This window comes from Rhineura floridana, chromosome 2 (assembly GCF_030035675.1).
Source record: "Rhineura floridana isolate rRhiFlo1 chromosome 2, rRhiFlo1.hap2, whole genome shotgun sequence".
Lineage (NCBI taxonomy): Eukaryota > Metazoa > Chordata > Lepidosauria > Squamata > Rhineuridae > Rhineura > Rhineura floridana.
The window spans coordinates 124,814,623-124,834,548 of record NC_084481.1 but is presented as its reverse complement, the minus strand read 5'-3'; the positions used below and the strand labels follow the sequence as shown (position 1 = coordinate 124,834,548).

General features: G+C 42.2%; 1 protein-coding gene across 16 annotated transcripts in view; it reads right to left on the bottom strand.

Annotated features, from left to right (window-relative positions):
- MICAL2 (microtubule associated monooxygenase, calponin and LIM domain containing 2) overlaps window positions 1-19,926 on the bottom strand; it is a 204,897-nt gene that overhangs the window by 41,511 nt on the left and 143,460 nt on the right. For all 16 annotated transcript variants that reach the window (XM_061610428.1, XM_061610430.1, XM_061610431.1 and 13 more), the window contains one exon: window positions 2,790-2,979. In XM_061610428.1, coding sequence (XP_061466412.1) covers window positions 2,790-2,979 — 190 coding nt within the window. The remainder of the gene's footprint in view (window positions 1-2,789; window positions 2,980-19,926) is intronic.

Genomic DNA, 19,926 nt, shown 5'->3' with positions numbered 1-19,926 from the left:
CATTGGAGATATAATATGGCCAGAGATTTATTCCTTGGCTACTTTCCATCTGAGGTCATCAACAGAAAAAGTATAAATTATCTGACTGGGTTTGGCAACTACTATTAGGATGTGCACTTGGGATCCCCCCCCCTTTCATTTCATTTGTGGTAGCCCCATTCAATTTGGTTTTCATTTTTCATTATTTCTCTTTTGTCACCATTCCATTTGTTTTTTGTTTCTCATTGTCACAGTACAACAATGGAACCAATTCCCTAGGGAGGTGGTGGGCCCTCCATCACTGGAGACATTCAAGAGGCAGCTGGACAGCCACCTGTCAGGGATGCTTTAAGTTGGATTCCTGTACTGAGCAGCGGGTTGGACTCAATGGTCTTATAGGCCCCTTCCAATTCTACTATTCTATAATTTACCATGATTACTTTGGAAAACCAGCCTGTCTTTTGATGCCTATAACTTTTGAGTTTTCATCCAAGTGGCATGCAGCTTCTACCTCTCCAATGCATCAAATAAGCCAAGATTCAGACATACAGAACAACAAAAGGGTCCTGTTTTATAAGCAATTAAATAAAGGATAACATTCTTTTAGACATGGATAAATCTGTCCATTTCAGTTTCTGTCAGTTTCTTATTTTTTCAATCTTAAATTCAGCTCTTCATATTGCCGGGCTCAATTTAAGTGCTCACACTACCATTGAAAGCCCTAAGTGACTTAGGCCCCAAATGTCTGAGAGACTGCCTCTTTCCCTACAGACCCTCTCGAGTGTTAAGATCAGCAGAGGGGACCTTCTTAATAGTTCCACCACCCTCAGAAGTTTGGGGGATGGTGACCTGGGAAAGGGTTTTTCTCTGTGGCAGCCCCTAAGTTATGTAATTCCCTGCCCATAGAGGTGTGCCTGGCACCTTCACTGTACAGTTTTCATGCTAAAGACCTACCTCTTTACTCTGGCCTTTGGCATTTGAGATGTAGATTTTTAGGACCCACCCTATTCCTGAGATTGTAAATTATTTTAATTGTTTTTAATATTGAATTTTAAAGTACTGTAACCCACCCTGGGACCTGCTGGTGAAGGGCAGGCAATAAATATTATATTTCTACACCAGTTTGCATCCTCATGAAAATTCATTGGCATTTAACATTGATATCTCCCAACATACACATTTTTGCAAAGCAATATAATGTAATGCATTCTTGTATGTTATTTTTACTAAGGTATGCATTTTTGTACACATTTTGGGGACATGTGAATTTGAAAGGATGGTTTGTGTTTTGGTTCATTATTGTTTGGGAAAGTGCAAATCAGGTGGTTCACCTTGAAATGCAAGCTGAATCTAATTTCTCCCCCATCCTCACATTCTCTAAGGTTCCCATTACTTTCCACTTCAACTGGACCAGCCTTTCCCAACTAGTGGGCCACCAGATGTTGTTGGACCACAATTCCCATCTTTCCTGACCATTGGCAATGCTGGCTAAGGCTGATGGGAGTTGTGGTCCAACAACATCTGGTGGCCCACTAGTTGGGAAAGGCTGAACTGGACAGTTTTCATGTCTTGTCAATGTCGCCTTTAGAGCACCTAGATTCCTCTCTCCCTACAGAATGTTCTGTGGTTGTATCAGTTTCAGGCACCCCAGGAACTTGTTTTGCAAAGTTTTTAGCTGATGTTTCTATGCTTCAGATTGGACAGTTTCATATCTTGACACTTTCAAAGCACTCCAGAATCCCCCTTCCTATAGAATGGTTCCTGGATCTATCCATTTGCTAAGCAATGCAATGCCTCATCAGTTTCAGGAATCCCTCCTAGGAAAAATCAATGAAAGAAACAAAACAAAAGGATTTCCATTCATTTCTCCGACGTTTCTATATTCACATCTTTTTTCTCCTCATAGAAATGGATTATGAGTGAATGGACATGCATTTGTTTCATTTTAGAAATGAATTTAGGGTGTGAGCATTCATGATAGAATCAAAAGCATACTCTTAACTGCTATATCACTATCATTTCCTCCTTGCTTTTGTGTTAGTATGGAACTTGAGTACATTCCTGGAAACTGCATGTGTAGGTTTCACTGGTTCTCAGTTATTATTTCTTAAGCATACTACTCTTAATCATCTTAAACTCCCTTTTTGCCCCTTTTCATATTTTGCCCATTTTAACTAATGCTGAATGCCCATTTCTTAAAACTTTGTTACCTTGTCTCTTTTTATGCATGCCATAATTTTTGGATGGTTCTTCAAACCAAGACAACTGTAATAAATGGTGCTGGGGTTAGAATGTTGTTGGACTACAAGCCACATCAGCCCCGCCAGCATGGCCATGATGATGGGAGTGGTAAGTCCAACATCATCTGGAAGGCATCCCATTGGCTACCCTTGAGCTACAGTACTTCAATGCAAAAGAGGGCAGGGCTCCTTCATATTTAAATGGTGAAAACCATGGCTTAGAATGTGCTTGTTCTCCAGAAAATTCTAATAGTCAAATACTATAATTTTTATAAGAGGCAGGGCCAGTCTTGATTCAATTATATATATCTCCCCCCAACCCACCATTATGACTCAGACCTTTGTGTAGGATGTAGAGATTTCCTGCAAGTGAATCATATGCCCACAAGAGTTCAAGACAGCTGTTAGAATTTATGTTCTTGGTTCATCATCCTTTCTTCCCCCATACCACTTCCTGTGTTTATTTTAACAAATGGGCTCTACAATGCCTGGATTTCCCTTAAACTCTCATTCCCATTCCTTCTGGGAAATAGGCTAGTTCAGTTCCCAAATTCAAGCATCCCAAAATACCTGCTTCCATCACTGGTTACCATCACCCGAACAGCCAGAAGGTTGTGTTCAGTCAAATCTTCCTCTGGGGTAACTCTTACCAGCGCCCACTCAGAAGACACAGGAGAGCACCTGCTTCTGAAGTCAAGATCGGGGACATTCTTGAACTTCTTTGGAGATATTGGTCCATCTATTGGAGTGTTATAGCAATCTAGAGAACAATGAAAAATAAAATAAAAATATGTCACATGGCATCACAGTTTAGTGATATTATGTAGTTTCTTCAGATGCGGCATTGCTACAGTAAAGACTGTGTGATGTTTGAATTGAAAACAGTGCCCATGCTAATTGCAAAACATGATGCCATTTTAGAAGACATCACCTCTAGGAAGCTGAGCTGTTATGTGGAATACCAACCATTATAATATTGCAGTAACATTGGCTGATTGACAGGTGGGCATGGTTTGGGGAAATGGCATTGAGGGCCAACTTGTACCTTCTGGTGGGCTAAGATTGTCCTGCAGGCTGGAGGTTCCCACCTCTGCATTACATTCTCAATTCAAATGTACCCTGGGGGCAGTCACTGAGCACATGGCATGGAAACCCTTTTTGAATGACTGAAACGGCCCACAATGGCTTTGAACAAGCATATTTGTGTGACTGCAGTATCCAAGAATACCTTGGTTGTGAAGGTAGCTGTTTTATGATCCCCTCAAATAACTATAAAACATTAGGCTTATTTACAGAAAGACAAAGCAGAGGTTGTTAAATCAGATAAATTTAGATTTACATGAGTTTAGTCCCACTGAAAGCCATGAAACTAAATGACCTTAACTTCTAAGTACTTTGGATTAGATGGGTTGCACATGACTTTGATTTGTTACTTCTTTAAGCAGGTTCTTTCTTGCCTGCATTTTTACTGGTTAAAGCCAGAGATCACATAAACAAATCTCCACATGGAACTGCATTATTTGTTCTATAAGGGGTGAGTTTCTCATTACAAGACCTATGGCATTTTTAACTCCATCAAAATGTCACCGTGATTCGTTAGTACGAAAGGCAAAGCATGAAATGTAAAAACACTGATTGAATCCTACAATTAGGACTGTAAGCTTTCAACATGAATAATCATTTGAAATGTTAAGACTAACATTCCCATCCCGCCCAGCACTAATTGTTGTGCCTCAACACCCACTGTACAGCCTGCATAAATGCTCTTGCTACAGGAAGAAAGAAGCTAGTCTGTGAGAATGAAACTTGAATATATTCCCCCCACCCTGAAAGAACATAGAGAATTGCCAACATTCTGTTTCCAAGTACAGCCACTAAGTGCCTCTTGGACCTTATAACTAGGGTGCAAAGCTGGTATTCAGTGGTGTACTGCTAAGATCATAAGAACCTAAGAAGCGTCTGCTGGATCAGGCCAATGGACCATCTAGTCCAGCATCCTGTTCTCACCAAGTGGCCAACCAGAGGCCCATAGGTAGCCCACAAGCAGGGCCTGAGTGTACAGAATGTACAAAAGATTTATACAACAGCGTTATGTATCAGCAGTTTTGTTTTCAATGCCTTTTCTAATGATCCCTAGCATGGGATTTGCCTTTTTCACAGCTGCCGCACACTGGGTCGACATCTTCAGTGAGCTATCCACTACAACACCAAGGTCTCGTTCCTGGTCAGTCACTGCCAGTTCAGACCCCATGAGCATATGTGATATTAAGATTTTTTGCTCCAATATGCATAACTTTACACTTGTTTACACTGAATTGTATTTGCCATTTTACTGGCCATTCACTCAGTTTGGAGAGGTCATTTTGGAGCTCTTCACAATCTCCCTTTGTTTTAACAATGCTGAAAAATTTAGTATCATCAGAAAACGTGGCCACCTCACTGCTCACCTCTAACTCTTGATCGTTTATGAACAAGTTAAAAAGCACCAATCCCAATACCGATCTTTGTGGGACTCCACTTTCTACAGCCCTCCATTGGGAGAACTGTCCATTTATTCCTGCTTTCTGCTTCTTGCTACTTAACCAATTCCTGATCCACAAGAGCATTTCTCCTCTTATTCCATGACTGCTAAGTTTATTCAGGAGTCTTTGGTGAGGTACCTTGTCAAAAGCTTTTTGAAAGTCTAAGTACACTATGTCCACTGGATCACCTCTATCTATATGCTTGTTGGCACTCTCAAAGAACTCTAATAGGTTATTGAAACAGGACTTTCCCTTGCAGAAGCCATGCTGGCTCTGCTTCAGCAGGAATTGTGCTTCTATATGCTTGGTTAATTTGTCTTTAACAATACTTTCTATCAGTTTTCCAGGACAGAAGTTAAGCAATCCGGCCTGTAATTTCCAGGAACCCCCTCCCCCAAATCCCTTTTTAAAGATTGGCATTACAGCAGCCACTTTCCAGTCCTCAGCTATGGAGGCAGATCTGAGGAACAAGCTACATCTTTTTGTTAGAAGATCAGTGATTTCACATTTGAGTTCTTTGAGAATTCTTGTGTGGATGCCATACAGACCCGGCGATTCGTCAGTTTTTATTTTGTCTATTAAGCCTAGAACTTCATCCCTTGTCACTACTATTTACTTCAGTTCCCCAGACTCCCTTCCTGCAAATGTTAGTTCAGGTTCAGGGATCTGTCTCCGAACATAGCTGTAGATCGGACTATCCTTCATAGAGCCCTGATCCAAATCAGCACACCCCTCATGCCTGCTTTTAAATTACAAAAAAAAGGGTGATCCAGACATAGGTCTCCTGCCTCTCATTACATGTAGCTTGGCCCTAGGAATCTTGTTAAACCTGAACAGTGCGCTTGTAAAACCATAGATGTGAGCTATTCAGGAACCCAACCTGAGTGATCCTAATTAATATACAAGCATCTTTGGAGACTCTCATCTGTGCCCCTCCACCTCTAGGGGCCAGGCAAGCAACGACTAGGGAGAAGGCTCATTCAGTCACAATCCCTCATAAATCAGGGGTAGGAAACCTTTCTCAGCTCAAGGGCTATATTCTCTTCTGAGCAACCTGTGAGCAGAACAATGAATATACATTTTACCTTTATGCAGTAGGCTAGTTTCTACACACACTTCTTACACACCCTTTCTATCCTTCATCTAGGCAAGTAAGAGTCACGATCACAGTTCAAGGACACGTTCTAGCCAGGCAAAAAACTGAAGAAGGATGTGAACCAAGGTTGGTGAGGGGCGGCCTGGGAAAAAGAGGCTGTGGCTAAGGAGGGACTGTGGCCTGGGGAGAGGAGGGACAGGTAAAGAGGCCTGAAGGGCCACATTTGGCCTTCAGGCCTGAGGCTTCCGAGCCCTGCCCTAAATGGAACCCTGTCCCCCAAGAAGAATTGCCTGGCTCCCAACCTGATTTCCTTCTAGCACCAAGAAAAGCTCTTTTCAGGCCTTCTAGAACGTGATAATTGTATGAATTTTACTGATATTACTGAGGATCTGATTTTGTGTTTTTTTCCCTTTGGTTTATGATTTTATTTTTTAATTGTTTCCTTTTCATTTTGTGAGTCTTGCAAACTGAATGGCGGCCTATACATTTTAAAACAAAATTTGCATTTCAGGCTGAAGCTACTACACCTTCCCTTCCCTTGGTGACCACCACTCACAATGCAAGCTACTACTTGAAGCCACACAGGTGCATCTGGCAACCACCATGCACTCAGGCTCTTGCAGTGTGGGTAGATCCCCAACCACCATTCAGCTGCTGAAGGAAAATGTGTTTTAGGTTGCCATTGGTGTATTGGCTTATTTTTGGTTTGAGATTTTCCAGACTAAAACACTTTGAAAAGTGGATTGAGCTATAAACTGGCAAATCCAAATGTGAGTTGTGAGCATTTCCATACTATCATTGTTGTTGGGTAGGTTTGAATCACATCGTGGCAAATTCAAGTTGCACAACTGAAATGAATTTGGCACTCTTGTGCAGCAATCCCACTTTCCCCATAATTGTACTTTTTAGGTTAAGGAAAGTGATGGGAAATTCAGTAGTTGTGGGTGGAATAACAACGTGCTATGTGTGGGATATAATGTTGATGCAACATTATATAATATAACCTCCCCATAAGAACATAACAGAAGAAGAGCCTGTTGGATCAGGCCAAAGGCCCATCTAGTGCAGCATCCTGTCCTCACAGTGGTCAACCAGATGCCTATAGAAAGCCCACAAGCAGGGCCTGAGAACAAGAGCACTCAGGAGATCCTGAGATCGTTGAGATCCTCAGGAGAGGCCCTTCTCTCAGTCCCAACACCTTCGCAAGCGTGATTGGTGGGGACGCGAGATAGGGCCTTCTCAGTGGCTGCCCCCAGGTTCTGGAACTCTCTTCCTAGGGAAGCACAAATGGCCCCTTCCTTGCTATCCTTCCGTCAGCAGGCAAAGACTTTTTTATTCCGACAGGCTTTTGGACTAGAAGATGTTTAAGATAGGGCCTCATAAGGTCTGTTGTATTGTTCTATGGTCCTATTCTTAATGTTTTAAATTGTCTTAGTATCTTAAGTGTATGTTTCATGGTTTTAATGTCACGAATAGTTTAATTCTATTTTAATTGTATATTTTTGTATGGTTTTTTTACCTATGTGTAGTTTTTATTTGTAAGCCGCCCTGAGTTCCAGTTTTGGAAAAAGGGCAGGGTAAAAATAAAGATTCATTCATTCATTCATTCTCCCCGCCTGTGGTTTACAGCAACTAGTATTCGGATGTATGCCGCCTTCATCTACAGAGGCAGAGCATAGCCGTTGTAGACACAGAATATAGCATTCATGACAAATGGAATGAATGCTCAATAAACAGGTCATCTGGAAGTGGCCTGTGGTGATGGTTTCCCAAAGACTAACAGAACAAATCAAAACCTTATGGACATGTCAATATGGTCAAAAGGTGACTTGAGAATATGTCTTCAGGAACAGTTTAAGAAACTCAAAGTCCAAAGTGCACAATTTCATATTAGAACATGCACCGTGAACCAATTGCTCCTGTGCTTTGTACATAGAAAAGAAACAAGAGCCAAAGAACAGAAAGCATAAGTTTAACAGCCAAGGGGTTGCACACAAGGGATTGTGATGCAGCTCAAATGTTTGCCTGTGGGACAGTTCTGAGCAGCTGTTTTGTGCCTATAATTATCACAGCTCTCTCCTTGCATTCTCAAACTGCCACCCCATGTATCTTTTGGCTTGCACACAAATGGCAGGCTCTGAAAAAGCTCTGCAACTGACAATGGAAACATATTACAGGGTCGTCTATGTATAAGCACAGGCATCATCCAGAACTAAAGTGGAACTGTGACACTGGCTTGCCACCAGTTTTTATTGAACTAAATGATCACAACAAGCTGTGGTATGGTGACTCTCCTTATCTGCAGTGACCTCATGCAGCCAGCCTCCTTCATATAAGTACAGAAAATCTCAGCAGGTGACAGACATCCCCCCCCCATATCTGATTATTTTTATGCCTTCCCCCAACAAAAGGATTCACTTTGTTCAGTTCGCAAAAGCAGGTTAAAAAAAAAAGAAATGTGACAAAAAACAGTTCTTAATGGAAGATGTGATTTTCAAGAAAACTATAACAAATTGATCTAGGTTGGAAATAGTTAAGGAGGGGTTTTGAGAGGCAATAGATGTCTGAAAGTGGGATCAAAATATAGCAAATAAACAAAATCTATAAATAAAATTAAGATGTTCCCTTAATAAGTAGATTTAAGGGTTACTGGCCCACTTCAGTTACATTGACTTTTGCCTGGTTTTGCCACTTTGCTTGGTTTGTGTGGAAAGACCATTACACCACAAGAGAACCACTACAGAATCATGTTAATTCTTTCTATATATTTATCCTGCCTTTCTTGCGTCATGGAACCCAAAGTGACAGATATATAGTTCCCAGGTGGTCAGCCATCCAGGCACTGGCTAGACCCCAATCTGCTTAGTTTCAAAATGGGGGCTTCATGTGCTTTCAGGCCATACCATGGGACAATGTCTCCATCAAACCTATGTCCTAGTATAAGCCCCACTGAATTTAGTGAATGAGAGGGTTGTGGCACAGCAATTGCGAGTACTCTTGGATGAAACAGATTATCTTGACCCATTTCAGTCTGGGTTCAGGCCTGGTTATGGGACTGAATCGACCTTGGTCGCCCTGATGGATGACCTTTATTGGGAGAAGGACAGGGGGAGTGCGACCCTGTTACTCTTACTTGATCTCTCAGCAGCTTTTGATACCATTAACCATGGTATCCTTCTGGGCCAACGTGGTGAGATGGGTATTGGAGGCACTGTTTTACAGTGATTTCAATCTTATCTCCAAGGTCGTTTTCAGAGAATGCATTGGGTGATTGTCTTTTGACCCCCTGGCAGTTGTGCTGTGGGGTGCTGCAGGATACCATCTTGTCCCCCATGCTGTTTAACAACTATATGAAGTCCTTGGGAGTGAAATTTGGGGTGAGGTGTCAGCAGTACACTGATGATTCCCAGCTCTATTTCTATGTAACATCTGAATCGGGAGAGGCTGTGCAAGCCCTGGATTGGTGCCTGGACTGTGGTGGCCTGGATGAGGGCCAATAAACTGAGTCTGAATCCTAGCAAGATGGAGGCGCTGTGGGTTGGTGGTTCCTGAGTTCGGATAATTGGTCAGTTGCCTGCTTTGGATGGTGTCGTACTCCCTCTGAAAGAGCAGGTCTGTAGTCTGGGGGTGCTCCTGGATCCATCTTTGTCGCTAGAGGCCCAGGTGATCTCAGTGGCTAAGAATGCCTTTTACTAGCTTTGGCTGGTAAGACAGCTTCAACTGTTTCTGGACCGGGATAGCCTGACCACTGTTGCCCATGCACTGGTAACCTCCAGGTTGGATTACTGTAGTGGGGCTGCCCTTGAGGTTGGTCCGGAAGCTGCAGCTGGTGCAAAATGCAGCAGTGAGACTGCTCACTGGGGCAGGGTATCGCCAACATGTCACCCCGCTGCTGATAGAATTGCACCGGCTGCCCATTTGCTACCAAGCCACATGGAATCTAGGCAGGGATTCTAAAGGGGAACTCGAATTTACACATACGTAGTAAATCATTAACTAGTGTTTTCTTATCCGTGTAGATAGCTAAACATATTTCCAAGCTGGTAGATGAAAAACAAAGTAGCAGCTTGCTGTGAGGCTTAGTGAGGGCAGCTGGCCAAGTAGATTATGGCCTCTTGCACCTTCTCATTGGCCTTGTGCCTGCAGCTCAGTGAAGTAAGGCATGTTCAACCCCAATGACTAGCTGGGACTTGCAGCAAAGCTCCTGAGTTGGCTCACCCAATAGAGCGAAAACAGCAGTCAGAATGAGAATTGACATTTCAGGAGTCCTAAACTGCACTACCATTCTACCAATCAAGGAAACTTTCTCTCTCTCTCTCTCTCTCTCTCACACACACACACACACACACACACACACACACAAACACATACTGATTTTGCTAAATTTGTGTGGTTCTAGAGAGTACAAGGCACAAAGAATTTGAAGCCTGTCCATCCATAAAATTCTGAGCTTGGAAAAGTTACTTTTTTGAACTCCAACTCCCATCAGCCCCAGCCAGCATGGCCACTGGATTGGGCTGATGGGAGTTGTAGTTCCAAAAATTAACTTTTCCAAGCTCTGATAAAATTACTAGCTAAGTACTGCTGATTCTGACCACTGCTACACTAGAAACTTGAAATGGGATCTTTGTTGCCTTCTGAAGTCTTTCAGGACCATGGTAAACATGGCAAATAAATTGGAAATGGCATCTTCCTACAGAGAAGGAATCCACAAAGCCATAAACACTTTGGGCACAGCAGGGCAGAAGCTGGGGTGCTAAGGAGATATTGTTAATTACTTTACAAAGGATAGGGTGATTACCATGAGAATTGAGCAAATTATACATAACATTCCTTGGGAGAAGATTGCATTAAATTACAGCTGACCATGAATCTTTGAATTACATATAATACACAGAAGAGATGTAGAAGACAGCAGCATTCACTAACTGACAGAGAGAGTGCTCAGTGGGTAAAGCACATAGATGACTTAATATAATTTTAAATTACAGCAAGAATAGATAGTTCTGGGTTTGGTCTGAATTGCCTCTCTGGGCCCCTTCCCGTGCGGTGATTATTGATTCTAAGATTTCTGTGAATTCACTTTCTCTCAGTTACGTTGCCTAAGGCATACCTGGTCAGCATCTTGGACCTGTAAATAGTCCTGGCAAAGTAGTCCTGCTCAGTACCCTAACTCTTTGTTAAGGAAATTTGTTGGCTTTTATGATGACCAGAAACTGTTGTGGAAGGGAGAGTGCCTTTCTTCTCTCAACTTCTCCCACCTCCCTCAGCCGGGGATGAAAACATCAGGAGATGTATATGTATATAAATGCTTAGATAGGCAGTTCAGATTAGGGCACACTGAGATTCATGTTTTGTGAGAGGGCAGTATATAAATATAATACATTAAATAAATTCAGAGAACTAAACTGAAGCTCTTGATTTGGGGATATTTGGGAGAAGATTGCATTAAATTACAGGCTTACCATGAATCTTTGAATTACACATATACACAGAAGGGGTATGAAGCTCTGAATCTCCACCTATGCTCAGGTTATATATTTATAAATATATACAAATACCAGTAAGAGTCCTGTAACTTCCATGAAACTATAATGTGAAACTGCTTAATTACAATCCCTGAAGAGATTCAGTGCTATCATTTGTGGTTGAATTGGGGCAATGGATTTTTTTATCATACTGTTGAGGTATTTGGGGGTGGGGGTAAGATGAATGATTTCTATAAATCTCCTTTCCAGCCTGTGACTTGGGATCTGCAAAGGAAGAACCCCATTCTACCGGTCAGACTAGTTTCATTCATAAGTTAATGGATTCAGCCAGGTCTGCCAAGTGCCCCCAATAACAAGGGTAAGAATCTGACAGGGGAGCAATATGCCCCACTAAGAACTCTTTTCAGGAGAGAGGTAACTGTACCCTCCCCAACAAGGAAATAGTTTGTGTGTCTGTGTTAGAGTTAGCCTGAGGAAAGGCTGGGAACTGAAAACAGACAGAGAGGCTGGCTTGCTCTCTGTGTCTGAAGGGACCCCAAAGCTATAGGCCTTGGGGAGCAAGATCTGATGGGCTGTTAATGCAGAGAACCCCTCCATCTTACGCTCAGGTTGTATATATGTGTAAATAAACCATATAAAGACACCACAGTCTCCGCTGACCTTCATTCCAAGGAAACCAAACCCTGGGTAAAGCGCAGGAACCCCCAGAAGTCTCGCACTGCTTGGAGATTGGGGTGGTGCGCAACAATACTATATGTATTAATTGGCTTACCAGTACTAGGATATCTGTGTAATCAAAAACAGTTGTGTGAATTACTATGGTTAATTATGTAATTGTCACTGTCTCTGTGCTTTCTACATTTCAGTTCACCTTACCCTCACTGCCTACACAGCCCCAGCGCCCAACCATGTGTATATTTACCTGCAACTCAGTATAACACTTCATGCACTGATGAAGTAGGCTGTAGTCCACAAAAGCTTATTCTAGAACAAATTTGTTAGTCACTAAGCCGGCACAAGCCTCTTTTGATCATTCTCTTTCTGAAGGAAACCAAAGCCAGGCACATAGGAACTGCTTTACACTGAGTCAGACCACTGGTCCATCTAGCTCAGTATTGCCTCCACTGACTGGCAGTGGCTCTCCAGGAGACTCTCCCAGTCCTCCCAGTTGAATCTTGAACCTTCTGCGTGCAAAGCGTGTGCTCTACCACTGAGCTACGGCTCTTCCCCTACAGTAAGCATTGCATCCCTGGGAATTGTCATTGCTTAGGGCGGACATAGGAATAAATCTCTCTCACACACACACGGACACACACCACGTTTAGAAGTACAACTCCCAGACATGCTTAGACTCCAAATCTACAATTCTGTGGAAAATGCAAGGTGGAAAAAATTAAGCAGTTGAATGGGGAAGTCAGACAGAAGGCAGCAGAATCTGGATGAGAAGGAAGCAATGTGGCACAACTGATGCAAAGGAGCTGTGCTGCATATGACTTGCCCTTCCTGACTGATTTCCAGTTTTCTCCTTTCTAGGTTTCGTGGGAGGAGGAACTTTTCCTTCTTGCTCATTGTTATGTGTCACTGGCTAGCCACATCACTTCTCCCTCAACATCAGAGAGCAAAGAAGGAAGGAATTCTCACACATCTAGGCTGAAGCTAAATAAGTCTCATTCCATTGAAGGAAAACTATCTCTCAGGGACCTTGCAATGCACAGAGGCATGCTTAAATCACTACTGATATCCTATACATTCTGTATCTGTATAAGCAGCCTTCTGCAAACTGGTGTCCTCCAGCTGTTTTGGACTACAACTCCCATTACATGTGCTGGCGGGGGCTGATGGGAGTTGTTGTTCAAAACAGCTGGAAGGCAGGAGGTTGGGGAAGGCTGGTATAAATGCTGTCAGTATTCATAGGATTGTTCTCCAATACACGTAATTCAGCTTCAAGTCAAAAGTAATTATTGTACACTTTCGATGCTTTGAGCACTAACTCAACTTGTGCGTAGTCCACATGGCGCTACCCTCAAACACCACCAACGTTGATGCTTTTCCCCTGTAAATTTTGGCTTGCCCAATGCAGGGATAATCCGGTCACAGATGATTTGTTTGAATGTTTTGGGGGGAGTTGATCAATTCTCACTTTCTCTACTCCCCTTTCCATGCTTGCTGCTTCCTTTATGCTTTCAGTTCTTTTCTGGCTGTGCTCGTAACTATTTTTGGTAGAGGATTGTAGCCTTAATTTATTTTTCTTTTCATCCCTCGGATTTGCAGAAAACCAGAAAGCTGCACAAGCAAACCACATAAAAAATTTCTACACCAAATATTTTGACAGCAATTTACAATTGCTTTCATATATTTGCACAAAACCAGAAAAATGCACAAGCAAATTTGAGTGGGATAAAAAAAGGTGTGAATACCACACTGTCTACCAAAAGGATGGATTAGGGATGTGACAGAAGGGTTGCCATCACTCATCAAGCCCACCGACAGGTACCCCTTTCTCCTCATCCATGTAGGAACAAATGATACTGCCAAACGGAGCTATGAAGAAATCACATCAGACTTTGAAGCTCTGGGAAGGAAACTCAAGGACTTTGGGGCCCAGATAGTTTTTTCATCCATCCTTCCAGTACTTAGAAGACGAGTAGAAAGGGAAAGAAAAATACTCTGTGTGGATGAATGGCTACGACGGTGGTGCTGATGTGAGAGATTTGGGTTCTGGGACCACGGGCTATGCTTCCTGGAAGATGTATTGCTGGCAAGTGATGGGTTGCATCTCACAAGGACTGGGAAGGATGTGTTTGGCCACAGCATGGAGAAGTTCATCAGGAGGGCTTTAAAGGGGGAGGGAGATGTAAACTTGGTGGTAACAACTGATGAAGGTTTGTGCACAGTAACGGGAACAGAGAGACTGGCTGTAATAGGGACCAGTAACAGTCCTCAGAAATTGTAGTAAGGAAGCCAAGCCATAAATCACATGGTCTTTGATGTCTGTATACTAATGCGCAGAGCATGGGAAACAAGCAGGATGAACTTGAACTCTTCATACAGGAGGGCAATTAAGACCTGATAGGTATAACTGAAACTTGGTAGGATGACTCCCATGACTGGAATACAGCAATTGAGGGGGCAGGAGATTCAAGCTAAACACTTGAGTAAAGCAAGGGAAACAGTCAGTTCTCATAGAGTTGAAATTGCCTGAATTTAGTGTGGAGACAAAACAGTTACTGGGTTCCTATAAACACTGGGACTTAGCCAACTCACACAAAAGGCTGGATCCTGCAAAGATCTGGAATCCTTGTGTTAAATCTTTATCTACACTTTCACAGCAACAAAAATAAATTAAATTAACTGTTAATCTGGACAACAGCCATTCCCCCCTCAGACCCAACTGTTGAAAGGAAAGGAATATTTAAAAGAAAAACTAAAACAGATACATCTTGAGGTAACAAAAAAAAATCAAAGCAAACCTTTTCTCTTCTGCATAAGGAGTGCAGAAATATGTACATTAAGTTCCTAGAAATAGGGATGGGGGATAAATGTAAGCCACTACACTTTTTCATCCAAACCTACCTAATTTTCCCTTCCTGAACCAAGATGCAAACTGGAACACAGCTATCCTTCAGAATCCACACTTCTCCAAATTTTGCGATGCACTTCTCCAACCAAATAATGTGTACAAAAATGTATTACATCAGGGAAAATGTGTATAAAAATGCATGTATTAGTGAAAACAACAAAGCAATATGCATTACATTTGGGAAGACTGCTTGCAAAAATGTATAATTAGGAGAAATGTACATTAAAACACTGAACAGTTCCATGGGATCTGAAAAAAATCACAAGCTGATGTGGAAATAGGAGGAAATGAATTAAAGATTGGAAAAATGAAACAGAGAGAAACCAAAATGGACAGATTTGTCCATCCCTGCTACAGACTCCAACAGACCACCTCACAGCCCCCTCCTACCTTGTCATAACCCAAATCCTAGCAAAAAGGCCAGCACAAAAGGTGATCCTGCCGACAAGGGATGCCACTGGCATATAATCCTCCATGCTGCAGTGACCTACCTCCACCACTAGTAGGAACATTTCCTGCTTTGCACTAAAAGACTAAAAGCGGAGAACTGAGAGTAACAACTACGGTACTTAAGATCAAGGGAGGCACAAAGCCGTCGTAAGGACCTAACTACACTAAATGTTAATGATGTGATTAAACACACACACACATTATGTGATTGGTAAATTAAATACTAGGCACAACTGCTATCAAAGTTTACGCCTTCCCTCCCCAGCTACCATCCCTGTGAAATTTGTCTTCTCCCTTCCCACACAACAATTAGGATGAGGACAAAAAGCTCCCATTCACATCAATGAAAAGATTCTTATTATAATTATTCTGGAAGAGCTGGGGAGGGGCTAAAAGCAAATTTTATTATTGTTTAGGCTGAAGTGTGTGTGTTACTGAAATTGCCAGCTGTTCAGGGATAAACCAATGGAACTATCTGCTAGTATAAATTGGCATTAATAGGTAAAAACAGAGGGAATTTTGGTCCACTGTATTTAAAATATATACCCACTTTTTAAAGTATCTGTCCAATGAGGCTTTTGTTCTCACACACACAAAGAGTAAAAATGAGAAATTCCCTTCCATTTTCTAGTTCTTCCAGGTAAAAAAACTCTATGAGACAACAGGATGGAAAAGAGTTTGTACACATCTCCTGCCAGAAATGTTGCTTACTATACCCTGGAGGGTATAGGCATGTTGTGAAGTTCGAAGGTGTTAATCCTTGAGTGGAACTTTGCAAGCCAAAGCTGTCACTTAATTGTGGTCAGGGTGTTTGCCAGTTTGCCAGATGGCATATTCCAAGAATATCTACTCTGTAGAGTGCCAGCCAACTGGAACTAAAAATGTCAAACATCAAAGCCCATTTACTGCCTTCCTAGCTTGTATTACTCCACAGTAATTTAGCACTAACAATAATTTTTTAAAAATTAAATAATTAAATATTCTTTTCATCTACTGTTTTTAACTTGCATTAACACCAGGAACTCTGGAGATAAAAACATTTTATATTTCTCTTGATACTTAGTAGAGGGATACGGGTCTCACCGTGACAGTATGTTTTCCAACAGATCTTCAGATCCTTATTTACAGGCCTGGTTGTATCAGTATGAAGATTTTCTAATAACTGTTCAACAGATGGCCAATGTTTGTCTTACTAATTCATTTGTCACACACTCTTTTCCCTAGTTCTCATCTTTCTGAAAACCTTGTTATAATAATTATGTGATTCCCCCCCCCCACAAAAACCCTGTACAATATGCCTAGGACTGTAACCCTTGTCCAAGAAGGAAACTAATGACATTACACAAAGGTGTAATAACTAGTGCAGAGGTTGCCAAGGTGGTGCTTGTAGGCACTCATGCGCCTGCAGAGGCCTTTCCTGCAGTTTGCAAATGTGCCCACAGGCCCCAAAAGATTGGCAACTTCTGAATGAGTTTATTGCCATGCAAGCTAATTAGAAATCACATCACAAGAAGGAAAAGGGTAGATTCTGGAGATGTACTTTTAACATCAGACAAGGGTGGGGACCTCCAGAGCGAGACTGAACAGTGACCGCTGGGTTTTACTTCCTGTTTGGCTAGTTCTGTTCACACACACACACAATAAATAAATAAATTGAACCTGAGAAGTGTCAGGCTGTCTCCAAGAGTACACATCTAACAAGGCTACACTTATTCCACCACTCTTTAAGCAGCGGCTTTTCAGACATATTTTCAAACCAGTTTCTCTTCCCCAGGTAGCTGGCCACTGTGCAATCTAGGGAGAAGCCCCCATTCAGGTATACCCACCATCCTTTTAGGCCTAAACTACACGTGATGGAGTTCTTCCTCTCTTTGTGGGCTTCAAAGATTCAAAGCAGCACCAATTGGAGAAAAACAGCTTGTAAAAAGCAGCTGAAAAAGAATGAGGTGAGAGCTGAGTTCCCTCTCCTCCTCCCCCCTCCCTCCCCCCACTGTATTTTATACAAATTGCTCCCATCCATGCTTTCTAGTTGTCTGGGCCCTGCTGGCCCTGTGTCTAGCAGTTACCTTGAGTTGTATGTGAAACTTCCCCAGCTAGTTACGATGGGAGAGCAGCATCTACTCACCTTACTGCAATTTCGAAGGGACACTTGTGATTTGTAACTTTAGAGATGTTTATGCAGGTGAGCATGTGGAGAATCAGTAGTAAAAGGATATGCTTAAAATCCTACACCACTGTGTAATTAGTTCATTCAAAGTCTAACCTATAAAAAAATGCCAGGGAGGGCTACCACACACTCTTTCCAGGTGATTGGCTCCCTGCCCCCTTTCCTTTTTTTGATGCTGTCCAGCAGCTCACAGTGTAGACACTTTATCTTCAATCATATGTGGGGTGGGGTATGCATTCTTCTCTCCCTCTTCCTAGCAAGATCACCAAGCCCTGCAGTCTCTGGGAGCCTCCAGGCTGTCAGTATTCTGTGTGAGGGATTTCAGCACATACCAGAAATTTAGGTTTGTGTCATTAAAGTGGATTAAAGCCCTCTGTTGCCCTAGCACAAGAAGTCCACTTTTTTTTAAAAAAAAACACATTTTGCAGTTAGGAACGTGATGGGGAAATGCACTGAAAAAGTGCGGGATGAATAAATGATTAACACAATGATGTATAAACACCACACAAGCAAATCGGAATGAATGCTCAATAAAAACAAAATATAGTTGTCGCGAACCCACCCTTCACCAGGGATTATCCCTCCTGACACCCCACGCTTGGTTCAAGAAATCCCAGCTAGCACGACGCACCAGAAGCTTCAGCCCTTCCAACTTTTGTCCCACCCAAAAGGTGACGACTAGTGTGCCCTGTTAGCACAGTGGGATGTAGATACAGGAACTGAAGGACTTTGATATGGTAGCACACATGACCAGGCAGACACGCAGGCGTTTAAATGAACCAAATACCCAAATAGTCCCTATCTTCCCTACCAGCCCTACCCCTTCTAACTAATACGTTATCCACCCCTTTCCACCCAGCTCACTCCCACAACTCAACCTCCCTCCTTCCACTCCAAATCCCAGCAACAAAAAACCCCTCAACTGTCTTTCATTCAAACCTCCCTTACAACTCTCACTCGCACACCCCTCCCACCTGGCAGTCTTACATCTCTCATACTCCCACGCATTCCATTAACTCCTTCAAACCCATAACACATTTAATAACATTTCCAAACAAGTGGTTTTGTTACAACTGTCTAACCTCTATGTAATCGGGAAATCAGAATGAATGCTCATTAAACAGGTTGTCTGGAGGTCCCCTCTGTTGCTCTTCTCACAGTTGTCTGAGAACAGAGAACAGCCAGCTCCATAATAAAGTTAGCTCTAGCATTGAGGGTGTCACTATTAGAGAAATATGGTCAGCATTACATGTAAACATGTACATTTGTGTGTTCCGTTCAAAAGATGAATGAGCATGCAATGAAAGCAGAATCTCTATCTTACAGCTTAAAACAGCTTTAATAATTACATTTCCCAGGGGCCAGAAAAATTGATTTGGGAGCCGCATCTAGGCTGCAGGGCTACCAGTTAGTCATAGTTTTTTATTAATTTAATTATTAATTATTAGAATGATGCAACTCAGTTCTTTTTGAGGTATGCTTGTGAAAAGAATGCAACAACTCAGTCTTTCCCACCTAGTTGTTTAACAAAGACAAAGGGTTTGTTCACACGGCAACTTACTGTGAGATTGGTGCTACTTGCATCCCTGTTTAATTTGCATGGTTCACACCATGTTGCAGGTAAGCAGAAGCTATGAGCTGCCGCTGCCGCCATGGAAGAGGGTGAAGGAGAGAAGTTTTTCCTCTGTTCTTGTTGCATTGTTCTTGTATTGTATTTGCATTGTTTTTGTTGCATTGTATTTTTATTGTATATTTTTTCCTGGTTATTTCTTATGTAATTTTTTGGGGTAATATTTCATAATGTTTTGTTCACCACTTTGGGGGCCTTTTGGCCAAAAAGTGGTATATAAATAAACTATAATAAAATAATAATAATAAAAATAATAATCCGTATCTACCCAATTCACTGATAATGCGAAAAGTGGCTGAACCAGCAGCCACTTCCACCTTGCTCTGTCCTCCCGCATCAGAGTTCTGTTTGCCTACTTCACTTACTCCCCCCTCTAATCAGCTTCGTGTGAATTGCACCCTACCTTCAGTCCAGAGAGGCATGCAATTGACAACAACCATTCCCTTCTGTTTGCCTACTTCACTCCCCCCCCCATAATCAGTTTGGTGTCAATTGCACCCCCATGCTCCAGGAGAGGTGTGCAATTGACAAGGAACAATGAAACTGACCAAAAAAAAACATCCCCCTTCTCGTTAGCAATAGCAATAATCCGGATGGAGTAAACATGTAACATTGGGGGCGGGACCACAAAATAGCAACACCAATCCTTCCCAGAGGAATGCTGACTAGTGTAAATGGAAAACAGTGGATTTGAAGGATTGGAAGTATGAACCTTGCAAATATATAGCGATGGCAAAAGCTGCATCTTTAATACAAAGTTCAACTCCTGTGTG